Source organism: Hyperolius riggenbachi, chromosome 7 (assembly GCF_040937935.1).
Source record: "Hyperolius riggenbachi isolate aHypRig1 chromosome 7, aHypRig1.pri, whole genome shotgun sequence".
Lineage (NCBI taxonomy): Eukaryota > Metazoa > Chordata > Amphibia > Anura > Hyperoliidae > Hyperolius > Hyperolius riggenbachi.
In genome coordinates this window covers 33936385-33953264 of record NC_090652.1, presented here as the reverse complement: position 1 = coordinate 33953264, position 16880 = coordinate 33936385, and the positions used below count along the sequence as shown (strand labels likewise).

Below are 16880 nucleotides of genomic sequence, written 5' to 3'. Positions count from 1 at the left end.
CGTCACTGTAAGGAGATGCTGCTTGCTTTTTTGTCAGTTGTAAACAGCTGTTATTTCCCACAATGCAACAAGGCTCCCACAGTGTGATGTCAGTACCTCAGTGCTGTGAGGCGCTGACATCGTGTGTGGGAGGGGTTTGACCACAAAATCAGCCATACAGACCCCCCTGATGATCCGTATGAGAAAAGGAAAATATTTTCTTCTTCTTTACTTCTACTTACATAACAGATGTATTGTGCTATCCACGTAATGATTCCTGTGAATTTTATAAAGGAAAAGCAGAAAATCCTTTTCTAGGCAGTGACCATTTTGCCAAGCTAATGCTGACATCATATCCACCCTGACTCTTGTTTTCCCCCCTCCCTTCTCTTGCTCATTGTGTATTCATTAGCTGCTCTCCTCCCAGAGTCTTCATACACTCCCACTGAGGTGTATACCAGGAACTGCACTCTTTCTTTTTAAATTTACTCCTCCAATAACTGAGTCACCTCAGCCTTGCTTGTAAACATAAGTGAGCGAGTGTGTTTCTGATAAGCAGCTAGGCAGGGAAATAAATGGAAGAGGAGGAATATATTATAGATAAAAAAACTCTCAGCATTCAACTGAATGGTAATGGCTATTAAAGGGCCAGTGCTCCTAAAGTATGTGATAACTCCAAATCATAACAGCAGAAAAGGTTTTGGAAGTTTTGAATGCAGGATTAGCGTCTTCATCACTTAATACACTCAGACCAGTTGCTGTTGAAATTAGATTTTTATGGTGACCATACTGCTTTAACCAGACCTGGGTCATACATATTGCTGATAGACAGGCCTGGCATGCTGAAGGTTATGAAACCACGAAGACGTAGACCTGACTAAGTGACTAAAGATACATAGAAAAACATTGAATGATGTCTCTAATGATTACAACAGAGATAGCTAAAGGATAATATAGATACAAGTAAGTAGCGATTCCATCAGATGACATCAAGAGATTCCTAATGTTGTCCTCCTCAGCCCTCTCAAAATAGTGAACTTTTTTTGTGAATTACCTTTTCAAAACACAGGTATTTTTGGCATTTTAAACTGATTAGTTAGGTTTTCTACCCTTGTGTAGAGAATGGAGATTCACAGAATATGCACTGTTGGTGAGGTTTGATGATAGGTTTGAGGACCTCTCCATTATAGCATCATGGAACGTGTCTTGGTCTTGCCTTTCCCAAACCATGAGTGATGTAGATGGAGCTGTCTTATCTGGTCTTGTGATGTTGTCTTGCTACGTATTGTAGAATTATTTCTGTGTCTCCTTAGAAAGTGGTTGCCCTGCGATGGTGGTGGTATGGTGGTTGCAATCTTGCCCAGGAGGGAACTCTGTGCATATAAGTATAGTTTTACTTTACTAACATTGTTTTATTATCTGGGGGAACAATCTTTTACAACAATTGAAGAGGCAAGACAGTTATTGTAAAGAGAAGATGAAATTTGTTCAACAGAAGACAAAGGTTTTTATTTTTATTTTTTTGGTTCAATCAAAGCTACTACATTTGGTCCTCTACCAAACTGCATACATTAGAATGAAACTAACATCAAATTTGATTCAACAAAAAAATATTAGCACTCGTTCACACGTAAAAAGTAAAAAACGCCAGCGTTTTGTTCTGGTGATTTTACCACGATTAGCATGGTACAAATCACTGTACGCTTCCACGATTCAGAGCAATTGCGATCAGCACTGTATAAGCAGTGTACCGCGATCGCTTCAGAATCATGGCAAAAATGTTCCAGGTAACGCGTTTTGCGATTGGGGCTAACTACAAAATGCCCGTGATCGGCGCCATTCATTGCAGTGAGATCACTGGCATAGGTTAGAGTAGCACTAGTGTAAATGGGCCCTTAGTATCTCACTAGCCATGTCTAATTAAAACTCTGGAATAGGGATGGTCAATTAGAAGCAACTCATTTCAAGTTGATGCAGGATTATGCACATTTTGCATGCAAATGTATGCAACTTGAAAATGGACCAATCAAATTGAACCTCAGCAGGATTTGGTTGGATCGTGTTCAAGTGCATACATTTGCATACAAAATGTACATAATGGGCGGACCACTGCTCCCACATTGCCCCACAGCAAACACCAGAAGGGTATGTCTTTCTTCCATACATATGTAATGCCTATGGATTTGTCTGCAGAATTAGCAATATAGACATAATAAAGGACAGCTTCTGCTTAACCTTCAGTTGTAGTGCCGGATGAATTTATCTCTTCACCCTATATATACGTTTGATGTTACCTTCAGCATCTAGAGCACACAGAATGTGAATACCCTGAATACCTGGACCCACATTGATCCCTCCAGAGAATCGTCCCCATATAGACCCCACGACCGCAGTGCCAGTCTCTTTTCTCTCCTTTTCATTTGAAAATGTACATAATGCTGCATCAACTCAACATTATTTGCATCTCATTTACCATCCCTACTCTGGAATGTTATTTCATTTCTAGAAAGTACACAAGTTTCTATGACATCATCAGAAGATGTTCAGTGCTTATGACATAAAGGAAGGAGGAAAAGGCTACGGTAATGTAAGTTAAGAAGTACCTTCCGCTGGGCTTGTCATTTCATCAATGAGATCTTTGAGGTCACCTGAAAATTTAGTACACGTTATAAAGCAATTTTACAGCTTCATATATACTATTTCATATCAATAACATAAAAAATAAATACATTGAACAAGAGTTATTTATCTTGAGTGGTAGGAAGGGTGGAGTGACTTCCTATCCATGCACTCCTGAGGACAGCAGGAAGGAGGGAGGGTAAGTTGTGCCACAAGTACTGTGGTAAGCGACAGATTATTTCGCTAATGTTGGGGTAGGTCGCTGGCTTAACAACATTAATTCTCAATAGTCTCAGATACAATCCGGCTTTTATGCTCCTCCTTTGTTTGCATATTTTTGGATCTACTACATTTTCTTTTGTTATAAGCACTCTGACTTCCACTTGTAATATTTGTGGTTATTGGTCAGTTCTATGACACTTACACTGATGTTAAAGTGGTCTGAAAGTCAGCATTTTTACTTTGCTCTAAAAGATTCCTTACAGCTTTAAAGCTACTATCGCAGAAAAAAAAATTGTAGCAGAACATCACTGAAATGGTTAAACACAGCACCTTGTCCAGCTATGCAAAGGCTGTTTAGCTTCAAATCCGCATCCAGACTGGAGATCATATTTGTTTACATTCCAATGTTGATACATTTGTGTGCAACAAGTAAAAAACACTCTTTGAGAAGCTGTCTCTGCTTCAGGCACACACACAGTTCAGCACAGCTCATTAGAAGATTTTAAAGAAAACCTGTAACTAAAAAAAGTTCCCCTGGGGGGTACTCACCTCTGGTGGGGGAAGCCTCCGGATCCTATTGAGGCTTCCTCTATCCTCCTGTGTCCCACGGCGGTCTCGCTGTGCCCCTCCAAACAGCGGGGATGTAAATATTTACCTTCCCGTCTACAGTGCAGGCACAGTATCCTCTCTCCGCTCGAAGATAGGCGGAAATAGCTGATTGCTGTTGGTCCGCTCTACTGCGCAGGCGCAAGTCTCCTGCACCTGTGTAGTAGAGCGGACTCAACAGAGATCGGCTATTTCCGCCTATCTCCAAGCTTAGAGCTGCAACAGCGCCCCCGCTGGAGCCAGCAAAGGTAAATATATCAAGCCTTGTCAGGCTTGTCGAGCCAGGATTGCGGGACGCTTCGGGGGAGCCAGCACTGGATTGCCTGCAGCTACAGGGATGAGGGAAGCCTCATTCGGACCCTGAGGTTTCCCCCTCCCGAGGTAAGTACTCCCCAGGGGACTTTTTTTTTTATTACAGAGACTCTTTAATATATATATATATATATATATACATATATATATATATATATATATATATATATATATATATATATATATATATATATATATATATATATATCAGAATAAAATGCAATAGCAGCTTTCAGGACGAGGTAAACTACACTTTGGAAACTTGTAATTTGTAGACAAACAATATTACTTGTGCACAAAAGCAAATGTTATAACTGGGATATAAAAAGTAGAAAAACACGTTTTTATTGAATGTTATCCCAGAGTTCCAGACCACTTTAATCACTTTACCCCCCGCGGTATGAATTTCTCCGTCCCTTTTTCCCCCCCTAAAACACCAAGGGATGGAGAAATCCGTACCTCTCGCGCTACCGCCGCTGTCCACGCTCTTGCCCCGCTCGTGCGCGCGCTCCCGCCACTCGTGCATGCCGCCGCCCGCTCGCCCAGAGATCAATGAACGGGAAAATCCATTCCTGTTCGTTGATCTAAGCCCCCGCAATGATCTGCTGCTTCTATGAGAAACAGCGCGATCATTGTGATTTTCCCAGCCTCGTACTACTTCCTGTTCCCTTCCTACAGGTCGCATGACAACAAACTCACTGTGGCCATCTTGTGGCCAAATAGTAAAACTACACCCTAAAGCATTTTACATATACAAATACATTAGTTTTACACAATAAATTAACTCATTACCTCCCACACTTCCCAATTTATTTATGTATTGTAATAAAAAAAAATACAATTAAAAAAAACATAAATAGTTACCTTAGGGACTGAACTTTTTAAATATTTATGTCAAGAGGGTATAACACTGTTACTTTATAAACTACGGGCTTGTAATTAGGGATGGATGCAAAACTGAAAAAAATGCACCTTTTTTTCCAAATAAAATATTAGCACCAAACATTGTGATAGGGACATAATTTAAACAGTTTTATAACCAAGACAAATGGGCAAATACATTTCATGGGTTTTAATTACAGTAGCATGCATTATTTAAAAACTATAATGGCCGAAAACTGAAAAATAATTTTTTCCCACATTTTTTCCTATTTTCCCATTAAAACACATTTAGAATAAAATAATTATTGGCATAATGTCCCACCTAAAGAAAGCCTAATTGGTGGCGAAAAAAACAAGATATAGTTCATTTCATTGCGATAAGTAATAATAAAGTTATAGACGAATGAATGGAAGGAGCGCTGAAAGATGAAAATTGTTCTGGTGTTCAAGGGGTAAAACCCCTCAGTGGTGAAGTGGTTAATGGGTCAAATTGTATTCCCTTATGATGTGCTATATATGTCTTTTATATATATATATATAGGTCCTCTTTGTTTGGACTGTTCATTGTATTTTTGCATTGTAATGTTTACTCTCAATAAAACCTTTTGTTTAAAGAAAAAAAAATGTTGGGGTCAGGGATGGGGAGGAGTGTGTAAAAAGGCAGGTTGTGAATTACCGCTGTATTTACGGGAGACAAACTGATGGTGGCATCATTGTTACGCTGGCCACAGCTGTCAGTAGGGATGAGCTTTTGCATTCTGTGGCTTTCCGGTTTCCGCCACAGAAAACAAATATCCGATCGGAAACCGGAATTCTGCGGAAATACTGCATTACCAAGATTAGGAAATTTTAGGCCAATCACAAGACTCAAAAGCTTTGAACCAACCAGATAATAAGTATTGTAACATGAACATCGAATTAGCATGTCATTTTCAGGCCAATCAGAAGACTCAGAAGTATTAGACCAAGCAAAGAATGCAGGTTGCCGATCGGAAATGGGGATTCATAGTAGCGCACAAACTTGTGGATTAGTCAAAAAAATATATATATTTTAACAATTAATTAATTTTTTTGTGCTCGTCTCCTGGCGGTCTCAAAACACCAGAGCTGCAGCCACCAGGGTGCACTCAGGAGCCAGGAGCAGCGGTAGGGTAGTCTTGCCCAAGATCTCCTACTGAATAGGTGCTGGCTTACTGAACTGGAATAGCCAAGATTTGGACCCTGGTCTCCTGTGTCAGAGGCCCTTAAAGAGGAACGCCAGTGAAAATAATGTAATAAAAATAATAAAAAAGTGCTTGATTTTTACAATAATTATGTATAAATGATTTAGTCAGTGTTTCCTCTTCCTGATTTACATTCTGACATTGATCACATGGTGACATTTTTAATGCTGGCAGGTGATGTCACTGGAAGGAGATGCTGCTTGCATTTTTGGCAGTTGGAACTAGCTGTTATTTCCCACAATGCATCAACAGTGTGATGTCAGGACCGCAGTGCTGTGAGGCGCTGACATCACACTGTGGGAGGGGTTTCACCACAAAATCAGCCATACAGAGCCCCCTGATGATCTGTTTGTGAAAAAGGAAAAGATTTCTCACGGGAAACAGGGTATCAGCTACTGATTAGGATGAAGTTCAATTCTTGGTTATGGCTTCTCTTTAACCAGTACACTATCCAGCTACTCCTTATTCATTCAATTAATGAAATTGTATTAACAAAATAACATTCTGCAGAAATAGGTAATTGGGAAATACATCAGAAATACACTTCCCAGAAAGTGAAATTCCATTGGAATCGGAAATTGGCATTTCTGACCATCCCTAATCTCCCTCCACCCACTTCTTATTGGGTGGGGAGGTATGGGGAAGATGGAGATGTGCTGGCCACACTTATTATGGGGCAGGAGGAAAAGAGATGTGGTGCCCATACATGCGTAAAGCACTAATATGATATGCAGTGCTGTACAATAGATAGGGGAGACATTAGGGATGCAGAATGGATGCAGAAAAGCTGACTCCAATGAATGCCTATGGGCCTGTTTCCACTAAACGTGAATTTTCTGATGCAAATTTTCCCATAGGCATTCATTAGAGTCAACTTTTTGACACGCCTCCTCGAGAAAGCCCGAAGTGAGCTGGCGAAACATGTCAGGTTTGCACGGCGTGTATGTTTGATTCACGTGGAGTCTAACTAACCCCCCCTCTTCTGCCTCCGCTATACCCAGCCTGCACCATCTGACAACCACTGCCTTTCGCAGGGGACGCATCGCATCTCTGTCAAACTTTTGCTGGAGCATCTCTGTGATGACGGACACTTTGTGGTCTATGAGCACAAGCCATAACATACCAGTTTGGACATTAATGGACCTTCCATCATGGAATCATCTGTGATCTTTACAGACTCCACCTAACGGGACACCTTGGACTTTGCTATGCTGGTAACGCTGTGGAATCAGTAGAGTAGGCAGTTATATGTGTGACTCAACAGTGACATGCTTTATGCCACTTCTGTCAAGGCTTGCAATCTATGAACTGGTTATTGCTCTACTGTGTACGGTTCTTCAGCTGTGAGTCTAAAATGTGTGTCCCTGCTTTACATTGCTTAAAGGAACTATGCATTGCTTCTGCCTTTTTACTCTGATGGATTAGCTGGAGGTGTGACTACAACAGTTATATGGACATTCTGTGTTTTTTGGTGAACACCTAAATAATGAGCTCTGTCCCTGTATGCAAGTGTGAATGAATGCGGGGGAGAGAGGGGATCTAAAGAGGGTTGGTCGACCATCCTGTGGGTCAACATTTTTAGGATTTGTTATATTTAGCATTTATTAAAATGTGTATTTTTTATAATATAGTGATTCTGCTGATTCATTGGAGTGTACTTCCCCTCCCATTTATCCTTAAAGTGTTTGTTTTCATTCATTGGAGTCAGTTTTTCTGCAACCATTCTGCATCAAATCTGCGTGTAGTGGAAACAGGCATTAAGGAGTCGGCAGGCCGCCACTGACGACCCTGCCGCTGACTCACAGTTGTTGCCATCCCTGCCGCTGACTCACATGCGTACAGGGCGGCAGGCGGTGGACGTGTCTCAGTGCGCACTTCGTCTACACAAACAGTAGCCAAGTGTCTCCCTGTTTGTCAGCTGATCAGCTGACACGCCGAGCTCCGATTGCTCAGGCCTTGTATTTGAATCTGGTGAGCGCTTCAGTCTGTGTGTCTGTGATAGCCTATGCTGGCCTTGTTGCTGAGATTGCGCTCACACGAAGTACTTGTCTTGCTAAGGACTTGTGCCTGTCTCTTGACTAAGCTTTTTCTAGATTGGATACGCATTACTGAACCGGCTTGCACCTGACCACGCTTCTGTATTGGATACCTTGTTACTGACCCGACTTGTTGAAAAGATGCGCATGAACGCTGCCTGCATTGACCCTGGCCTGATTGACCTTGCATCTGTCTAGTGATTACTTCAGCCATTCCCTTTTACCTTGTCTTCATCTGGATTGCCTCAGCCTGCAGGCCTCAGGTGACTATTCAGTATAGTGGATAATATTGCATTGCTGTGTTTGGTGATTGCTGTCTGCCAGTTTGTATGCTACATCTACCTGCAGAGTATTGTAGTTTGTATTAGGCAGGAGCTTTCACAGGTGTTAAAGCTGGGTTATATGGTTAAGCTGGGTTATATGGGGAAGGAGGGTTCAGGCCACATTTGTTATGAGGGAAGGAGGGTTCTGGCCACATTAGTTATGGGGAAGGAGGGTTCAGGCCACATTTGTTATGAGGGAAGGAAGGTTCTGGCCACATTAGTTATGGGGAAGGAGGGTTCAGGCCACATATGTTATGAGAGAAGGAAGGTTTTGGCCACATTTGTTATAAGGGAAGGAAGGTTCTGGCCACATCTGTTATGAGGGATGGAGGGTTCAGGCCACATTTGTTATGGGGGAAGGAGGGTTCTGGCCACATTTGTTATGGGGGAAGGAGGGTTCTGGCCACATTAGTTATGGGGGAAGGAGGGTTCTGGCCACATTTGTTATGGGGGAAGGAGGGTTCTGGCCACATTAGTTATGGGGGAAGGAGGGTTCTGGCCACACTTTTTGTAGTGGAGGTATGCTGGTTATACTTATTAAGTAAGGGGGGATTGTGGCCATGATATGAGTTGGAAAGGGGGAGGGGGATTAAGGTGGCCATATTTGTTATGGGAGGGAAGAATGTTGGCCCCTCCTATGTGGGGGGATTCGATTACTGCATCTGTATGGCTCTGATGGTTGCAGTAGAAGGAAGGAGTGGAAACAATGTTTCACCAAAGGGCACCATCATTTATAGCTACGCCCCTGTCTCAGAAGAAAATGCAAATCAAATCTGCGGGGAACATACTACCTTTTGTCAGCTCTCCCTTCCACAACTGCTTCCGTTTGTCCTTTAGTGACAGACAAATCTTTTCTGCACTTCCGGCTACGGTGATTTCCACGAAGGAGCTCTGTGAGATGTCTCTATTGGGTTTAAAGTTCAGAACCTAAGAAACATACAGAATCCATTTACTTCATTATGTCACCTTATCTGTCATTTAAAGAGACATTAAAGCGGAAAAAATGATGATATAATGGACTAGATTGGGTAGTATGGATAATTACTAGAACATTAGATGCAAAGAAAATATTCTCATATTTTTATTTTTTGTTATATAGTTTTTTTATAACATTGCATCATTCTCTAATATTTGCAGTTTACACATCAGCATTCTAAGTGATTTTACATAGTAGGCTGTGAAATTTTGACCTGTCCTCTGCAGAAGAAAAAACAATACAGTAACTAACACTTAAGATAATGGGCCTGATTCACAAAGCGGTGCAAACTATTTAGCACGGGTGTGCTAAATAGTTAGCATGTGAAGTCCATTCGCGGACCTTTGCGCATGCAAAGTGCCGCGATTCGCGCTAATCGCGGCAAATTGTGCGTGCAAAAGTCCGTGATCTCATGAATCGCGACACTTTGCGCGTGCAAAAGTCCGCGAACGGCACTTCATGTGCTAAATAGACAAGGCACCTGGCCCGGATGGCATGCATCCTCGGGTCCTAAGAGAATTAAGTTCAGTTATAGCTAAGCCCCTTTATCTTATCTTTTGTGACTCTCTTGCAACTAGCAGAGTCCCAGTGGATTGGTGTACAGCCCACGTTTTCCCATTATTTAAGAAGGGCAAAAAATCTGATCCAGGAAATTATAGACCTGTAAGCTTAACATCAGTTGTGTGCAAACTATTGAGGGGTTACTAAGAGATACTATACATGACTTCATAGTAGAAAATAATGTTATTTCTCAGCATCAACATGGGTTTACTAAAGACAGGTCCTGTTTGACTAACATGCTCAGCTTTTATGAGGTAGTGAATGCTAATATGGATATTGGGAATGCTGTAGATGTGATATACTTGGACTTTGCAAAGGCCTTCGGCACTGTTCCCCACAGAAGTCTGGTGCAAAAGTTGAGGATGCAAGGACTGGGGAAGAGTTTGTGTGCATGGATAGGGAACTGGCTAATGGACAGAAAACAAAGAGTTGTGGTCAATGGATCGTACTCAAAATGGGAGACTGTTAGCAGTGGGGTCCCACAGGGGTCTATACTGGGTCCAGTGCTCTTCAATTTATTTATTAATGACCTAGTAGATGCAGTAGTGAGCAATGTTGCTATTTTTGCAGATGATACAAAATTGTGCAGAATCATCAACTCTCAGGAAGATAGTGTCATATTGCAACAGGATCTGGATAGGATGGCTATATGGGCACATACATGGCAGATGAAATTCAATGTTGACAAATGTAAAGTCATGCATTTTGGTCGTACCAATGGTCTAGCACCATACAAAATAAATGGGATACAGTTGGGAACATCAAACTTGGAGAAGGACTTAGGAGTACTCATCGACAACAAGTTAAATAATCATACTCAATGCCAAGCCGCTGCAGCTAAAGCGAACAAAATTTTGGGATGCATTAAAAGGGAAATAAAAACTCGAGATGCTAGCATAATATTGCCCCTGTTTAACTCTCTAGTAAGGCCACATCTGGAATATGGAATTCAGTTCTGGGCACCACATTACAAAAAAGATATTGCAGTTTTAGAGCAGGTGCAGAGACGAGCTACAAAATTGATACGTGGGATGGAAGGTCTCGCTTACCAAGAAAGGTTAGATAAACTGGGTTTATTTAGTCTAGAGAAAAGACGCCTTAGAGGAGATCTAATTAACATGTATAAATACATTAGAGGGCAATATAATAGCTTCTGAGAGGAAAGGTAAGGATGTAATATTCATTTGCAGCTACGTCATGTGCTTATTTTAAATAATTTTACTCAGCACAGGTTCCTGTTAAATACACCGACAGCAGAAACATAAATAACGACAGGGCAGTGCAGGCGGTACTGCACTTGGAATTTACCGCCCTGACATGCCCCCTTTCTGCTTCTTGAATACTAGTTTCAGAAAATTTACGGCACAATTACCGCACGCACGATATTGACCTGCGATGTCATTCATGAATACTAACTTCCGCTACATGCTTGCGCTAAATTACCGAACGCTCGATAAAGCATTCGGAAAGCGTTCGGTAACACTTGATGAATCGAGGCCATAGTCTGGATCCAGTGGTTTTTTTTATATGATACTCATTTTTTGTATTAAATTGATAATAAAAATTAATTTTTTTCTTTATTATACTGTTGTTATTGTGCATATACATGAACTTATGTGGGTCTTTATAAACTGTAAAATAAAAAATAACTTAATTGTTCCTTACATGTGTTCAGAGTGTGAGTGATACTATTGAACTTCTGCTACTCTACAAGCCCAGCGTTGCAATTTTACAACATCCTCCCAAAAAGTTACTAAAATGTCAAAATAAAAAAAACACTGATTTAGGCATCACAAGCCTCCTATAACAACATGTGAAAGGTTGAAACATTTTTTTGAAGTTTTTTTCTATATTTGGGTCTCTGGGGGTTAATACAGTGAAAAAAGCAGAAAAAAGTGTGCTGCGATAAATATTGTTAACCAGTGATGCTCGGATACCCCTTTTTATTATTCGAGTTTGGTCGAATTCGAATAGTAAATTATTCGAATTCGGTCGAATATTCGAGTCGAATATTTTTTACTATTCGATTCGACCTCGGACTTCGAGCTCACTATTCGAGTCGGTATTCGAGCTCATTATTCGAGCTGACTATTCAAATTGGCCTTAAATAGCTTCCAACACTTGTTTTGAGGGTAAATGATGCAAGAAACATCTTTTTGTCCAAGTAACAACAGCAAGTGATTATGTGGGGATGTTCCTTTAAAAAAAAAAAAGGTGGAAAGAGAAGAGAAGTTGTGTCCAAAATTCTGTTCAGTAGTGTATATACTTCTTCTTCTTCTTCTTCTTCTTCTTTATCTTCTATATCTTCTTCTTCTTCTTCTTCTATATCTTCTTCTTCTATATCTTCTTCTTCTATATCTTCTTCTTCTTCTTCGTCTTCTTCTATATCTTCTTCTTCTTCTTCTTCTATATCTTCTTCTTCTTCTTCTATATCTTCTTCTTCTTCCTCTTCTTCTTCTATATCTTCTTCTTCTTCTTCTTCTTCTTCTTCTTCTTCTTCTTCTTCTTCTATATCTTCTTCTTCTTCTATATCTTCTTCTTCTTCTATATCTTCTTCTTCTTCTTCTATATCTTCTTCTTCTTCTTCTATATCGTCTTCTTCTTCTTCTTCTTCTTCTTCTTCTTCTTCTATATCTTCTTCTTCTTCTATATCTTCTTCTTCTTCTTCTTCTATATCTTCTTCTTCTTCTTCTTCTTCTTCTATATCTTCTTCTTCTTCTTCTATATCGTCTTCTTCTTCTTCTTCTTCTTCTTCTTCTTCTTCTTCTTCTTCTTCTTCTTCTTCTTCTTCTTCTTCTTCATCTTCTTCATCTTCATCATCTTCTTCTTCATCATCTTCTTCATCTTCTTTTTCATCTTCTTTTTCTTCATCTTCTTCTTCTTCATCTTCTTCTTCTATATCTTCTTTTTCTATATCTTCTTTTTCTATATCCTTTTCTTATTATTATTTTTCTATTTCGTCTTCTTCTTTTTCTATATCTTCTTCTTCTTCTCCTTCTTCTTCTTCTTCTTTTTCTTCTTCTTCTATATCGTCTTCTTCTTCTTCACTTATTTCTCTTTTATATATATTTTTTTAAAGAAATGCAGCTACTTTTGAGCGTAATAAATAGCTGGTGGCGCACGCATGTTGGAAGCGCCATTGTATGTGCTCCCTGGCAGTGGAAACACACAGACAGCAGGAGGTAAATTCAGCAGCAGCAGCAGGAGGAGGAGGATGATTGTGTGGCAGCAGGCAGTCAATGAGGCAGGCAGCGAGACATAATAGGCTGTGTGGTACCTAGCGGTGGTACCAGCAGGGCTGTGGAGTCGGTCCAAAAATCCACCGACTCCGACTCCTCAGTTTAGGATTCCACCGACTCCGACTCCACGACTCCGACTCCTCTAATTTGCATATTACAATTTTGTTGATTAAAAGTATGTAACATGAAATTCGTCTCTTAACTGCCAACGCTTAGGAATTTTACAAGACAACTGAAGTGAGAAGGATATGTAGACTACTATATTTATTCCCTTTAGACTAAAACTAGTCCTTGGTAAGAGTACTTGTAAAAGGTACAAACCGGAACAAAGAACATCTATCAGGCCCTAGGCAATGTAAGTGTGGGTACATGTAAGAATGATGTGCAGGTACTCTGCAGGGGAATGAGGAGATTGTAAACAGACAACACCTCTGTGTTCAATGTGCACAGCATTCTCAGTAGATTCCCTGTAGCTCTGTGGGGAGTGCATATGTAGAGTATAGTACTACTGTGTAACAAAGTAAACCTGAGACAGATGAAATTAAAGTTTTATACATACCTGGGGCTTCCTCCAGCTGCCTTCAGGATAATCAGTCCCTCGTTGTCCTCCTCCACCACCTGGATCTTCTGCTATGAGTCCAGGTACTTGAGCAAGTCAGGCGTAGTGCGCATGCACACACTCCGCCGCCAGGAGCATACTACACCTGTGCAGCACTATTGCGCAGGTGCAGAATGCTCCTGGCTGTGGGAGCGGCATGCGGCCGGACAGCGCTGACTGGCTGAATTACCAGGACTCATAGCAGAAGATCCGGGTGGTGGAGGACAGCGAGGCACTGATTAGCCTGAAGGGGGCTGGAGGAAGCCCCAGGTATGTATAAAACTTTACTTTTCATCCGTCTCAGTTACCCTTTAATTTGTAGTCACCAAACCAAATTTTAATAACACATCAAATTATTTGATTTCATCAGCAAAGGGAGTGCATACATTTGCATAAATCAGCATCAATGCAGAATTATTTCCATCTCGTTGACCACCTCTATTAGTGACACAGCTACACATCAGGCTTTATTCTTACAGCATAGATGTTATTTAGTATATATAAGAGATTCCTGTGTACACATCATATATACAGTCACAATCAGATATGTATATCTGACCTTAAAAATACGGGGACTGCTTTATTGAAGCAGCACAAGTAACTAATTTTGATTGGTTTGTTTTATTTTTGTGGACTAAGCATAGCTATTACTGTATATATACATTATTTTTAATGACTATTATCTGAGAAATAGAAAATTTTATCATATTTTCTATTTTAATTACAGTTACAAATTCATTAGGAGTCGGAGTCGGTGCATTTTTACCCGACTCCGACTCCAGGCACCCAAAATTGCCCGACTCCACGACTCCGACTCCACGACTCCGACTCCGACTCCACAGCCCTGGGTACCAGGCCGTAAATACACAGCATGAGGTTCCAGACAGCGGTCGTGAAGCCCACATCATGTCCAATACACAACTGGGACAACACAGTTTTCAACCCGGACACCTCTAAAAATAATATCACAAAGTATTAATAAAAAGTATATATATATTTTTTGTTTTTTTAAAGAAATGCAGCTATTTTTGAGCGTAACAAATAGCTGGTGGCGCATGGTGGAAGCGCCATTGTATGTGCTCCCTGGCAGTGGAAACACACAGACAGCAGGAGGTAAATTCAGCAGCAGGAGGAGGAGGATGAGTGTGTGGCAGCAGGCAGTCAATGAGGCAGGCAGCGTGACATAATAGCCCTGGTACCTAGCGGTGATACCAGGGCTGTAAATAAACACAACAGGAGGTCCCAGACAGCGGTCGTGCAGCCCACATCGTGTCCAATACACAACTGGGACAACACAGTTTTCAACCCGGGCAACTCAGAAAAATGAAACCTTTTTTTTTTAATGGTTTTTTTGTTTTGTTTTCACAGCAAATTACACAGATATAGCTATTGTTTGACGTAATAGCTGGTGGCAGAGTGGCAGCAGAAGGTAATTCTGTGTACCCTGGCAGTGGGAAACACAGACAGACAGCAGCAGCAGCAGGAGGAATGGAGGAGTAATGAGAGTAGCTATTGTTGGACGTAATAGCTGGTGGCAGAGTGTCAGCAGAAGGTAATTCTGTGTACCCCGGCAGTGGGAAACACAGACAGACAGCAGCAGCAGCAGGAGGAATGGAGGAGTAATGAGAGTAGCTATTGTTGGATGTAATAGGTGGTGGCAGAGTGGCAGCAGAAGGTAAATCTGTGTACCCTGGCAGTGGGAAACACAGACACACAGCAACAGCAGCAGGAGGAATGGAGGAGTAATGAGAGTAGCTATTGTTGGACGTAATAGCTGGTGGCAGAGTGGCAGCAGAAGGTAAATCTGTGTACCCTGGCAATGGGCAACACAGACAGACAGCAGCAGCAGCAGGAGGAATGGAGGAGTAGTGTGAGTGTGGCAGCAGGTAGGTAGGCAGCGTGACATAATAGCCCTGGTACCTAGAGTTGATATCAGGGCTGTAAATAAACACAACAGGAAGTCCCAGACAGCGGTCGTGCAGCCCACATCGTGTCCAATACACAACTGAGACAACACAGTTTTCAACCCGGGCACCTCAGAAAAATTAAACCTTTTTTTTTTTTTTTAATGGTTTACTTTTTTTTTTTTTTTACAGCAAATTACACAGATATAGCTATTGTTTGACGTAATAGCTGGTGGCAGAGTGGCAGCAGAAGGTAATTCTGTGTACCCTGGCAGTGGGAAACACAGACAGACAGCAGCAGCAGCAGGAGGAATGGAGGAGTAATGAGAGTAGCTATTGTTGGACGTAATAGCTGGTGGCAGAGTGGCAGCAGAAGGTAAATCTGTGTACCCTGGCAGTGGGAAACACAGACAGACAGCAGCAGCAGCAGGAGGAATGGAGGAGTAATGAGAGTAGCTATTGTTGGACGTAATAGCTGGTGGCAGAGTGGCAGCAGAAGGTAAATCTGTGTACCCTGGCAGTGGGCAACACAGACAGACAGCAGCAGCAGCAGGAGGAATGGAGGAGTAGTGTGAGTGTGGCAGCAGGTAGGTAGGCAGCGTGACATAATAGCCCTGGTACCTAGCGGTGATACCAGGGCTGTAAATAAACACAACAGGAGGTCCCAGACAGCGGTCGTGCAGCCCACATCGTGTCCAATACAAAACTGGGACAACACAGTTTTCAACCCGGGCACCTCAGAAAAATTAAACCTTTTTTTTTTTTTTTAATGGTTTACTTTTTTATCATACTTGTTTTTATTTTGCAAATACAAAGAAAAAAGGAACTGGTTTCACAGGTATAACAATCGAGATAGTAGTACAACGGATATGGGGATACAAAGGAGGGACAATTGGGGCCATAGATCGAGTCCTAGAGGTAAATATGGAGGAGTCCCAATCAGTGTCCAACCTTGAAACTTTTGAGGAAACAACAAAATGAATCGGGGGGGAAAGAATCTTGACTCGGAGACAAGGAGTTCCAGTTGGAGGTGTGGCGAGTGTCTGAAGTCCATGAGAGATGGATAACGGGAAGTTTTCAAGCCACTTTCTAAAGAGTGGAGGGAGCATAGGGAGGAGGGGGGAAGGAAGAGATAGTAATACTTTTTTTTTTTTTTACAGCAAATTACACAGATATAGCTATTGTTTGACGTAATAGCTGGTGGCAGAGTGGCAGCAGAAGGTAATTCTGTGTACCCTGGCAGTGGGAAACACAGACAGACAGCAGCAGCAGCAGGAGGAATGGAGGAGTAATGAGAGTAGCTATTGTTGGACGTAATAGCTGGTGGCAGAGTGGCAGCAGAAGGTAAATCTGTGTACCCTGGCAGTGGGAAACACAGACAGACAGCAGCAGCAGCAGGA

At 41.5% G+C, this 16880-nt stretch overlaps 1 protein-coding gene across 1 annotated transcript in view; it reads right to left on the bottom strand.

Moving 5' to 3' along the window:
* Window positions 1–695: 695 nt before the first annotated feature.
* Window positions 696–16880, bottom strand: part of LOC137525471 (NACHT, LRR and PYD domains-containing protein 1b allele 3-like) — a 51802-nt gene continuing 35617 nt past the window's right edge. Inside the window, exons 8-10 of the mRNA XM_068246571.1 lie at window positions 8994–9129; window positions 2583–2627; window positions 696–1352 (exon numbers count right to left, since the gene is read on the bottom strand). Of these exons, the coding sequence (XP_068102672.1) occupies window positions 1273–1352; window positions 2583–2627; window positions 8994–9129 (261 nt within the window). The 3' untranslated portion in view covers window positions 696–1272. The remainder of the gene's footprint in view (window positions 1353–2582; window positions 2628–8993; window positions 9130–16880) is intronic.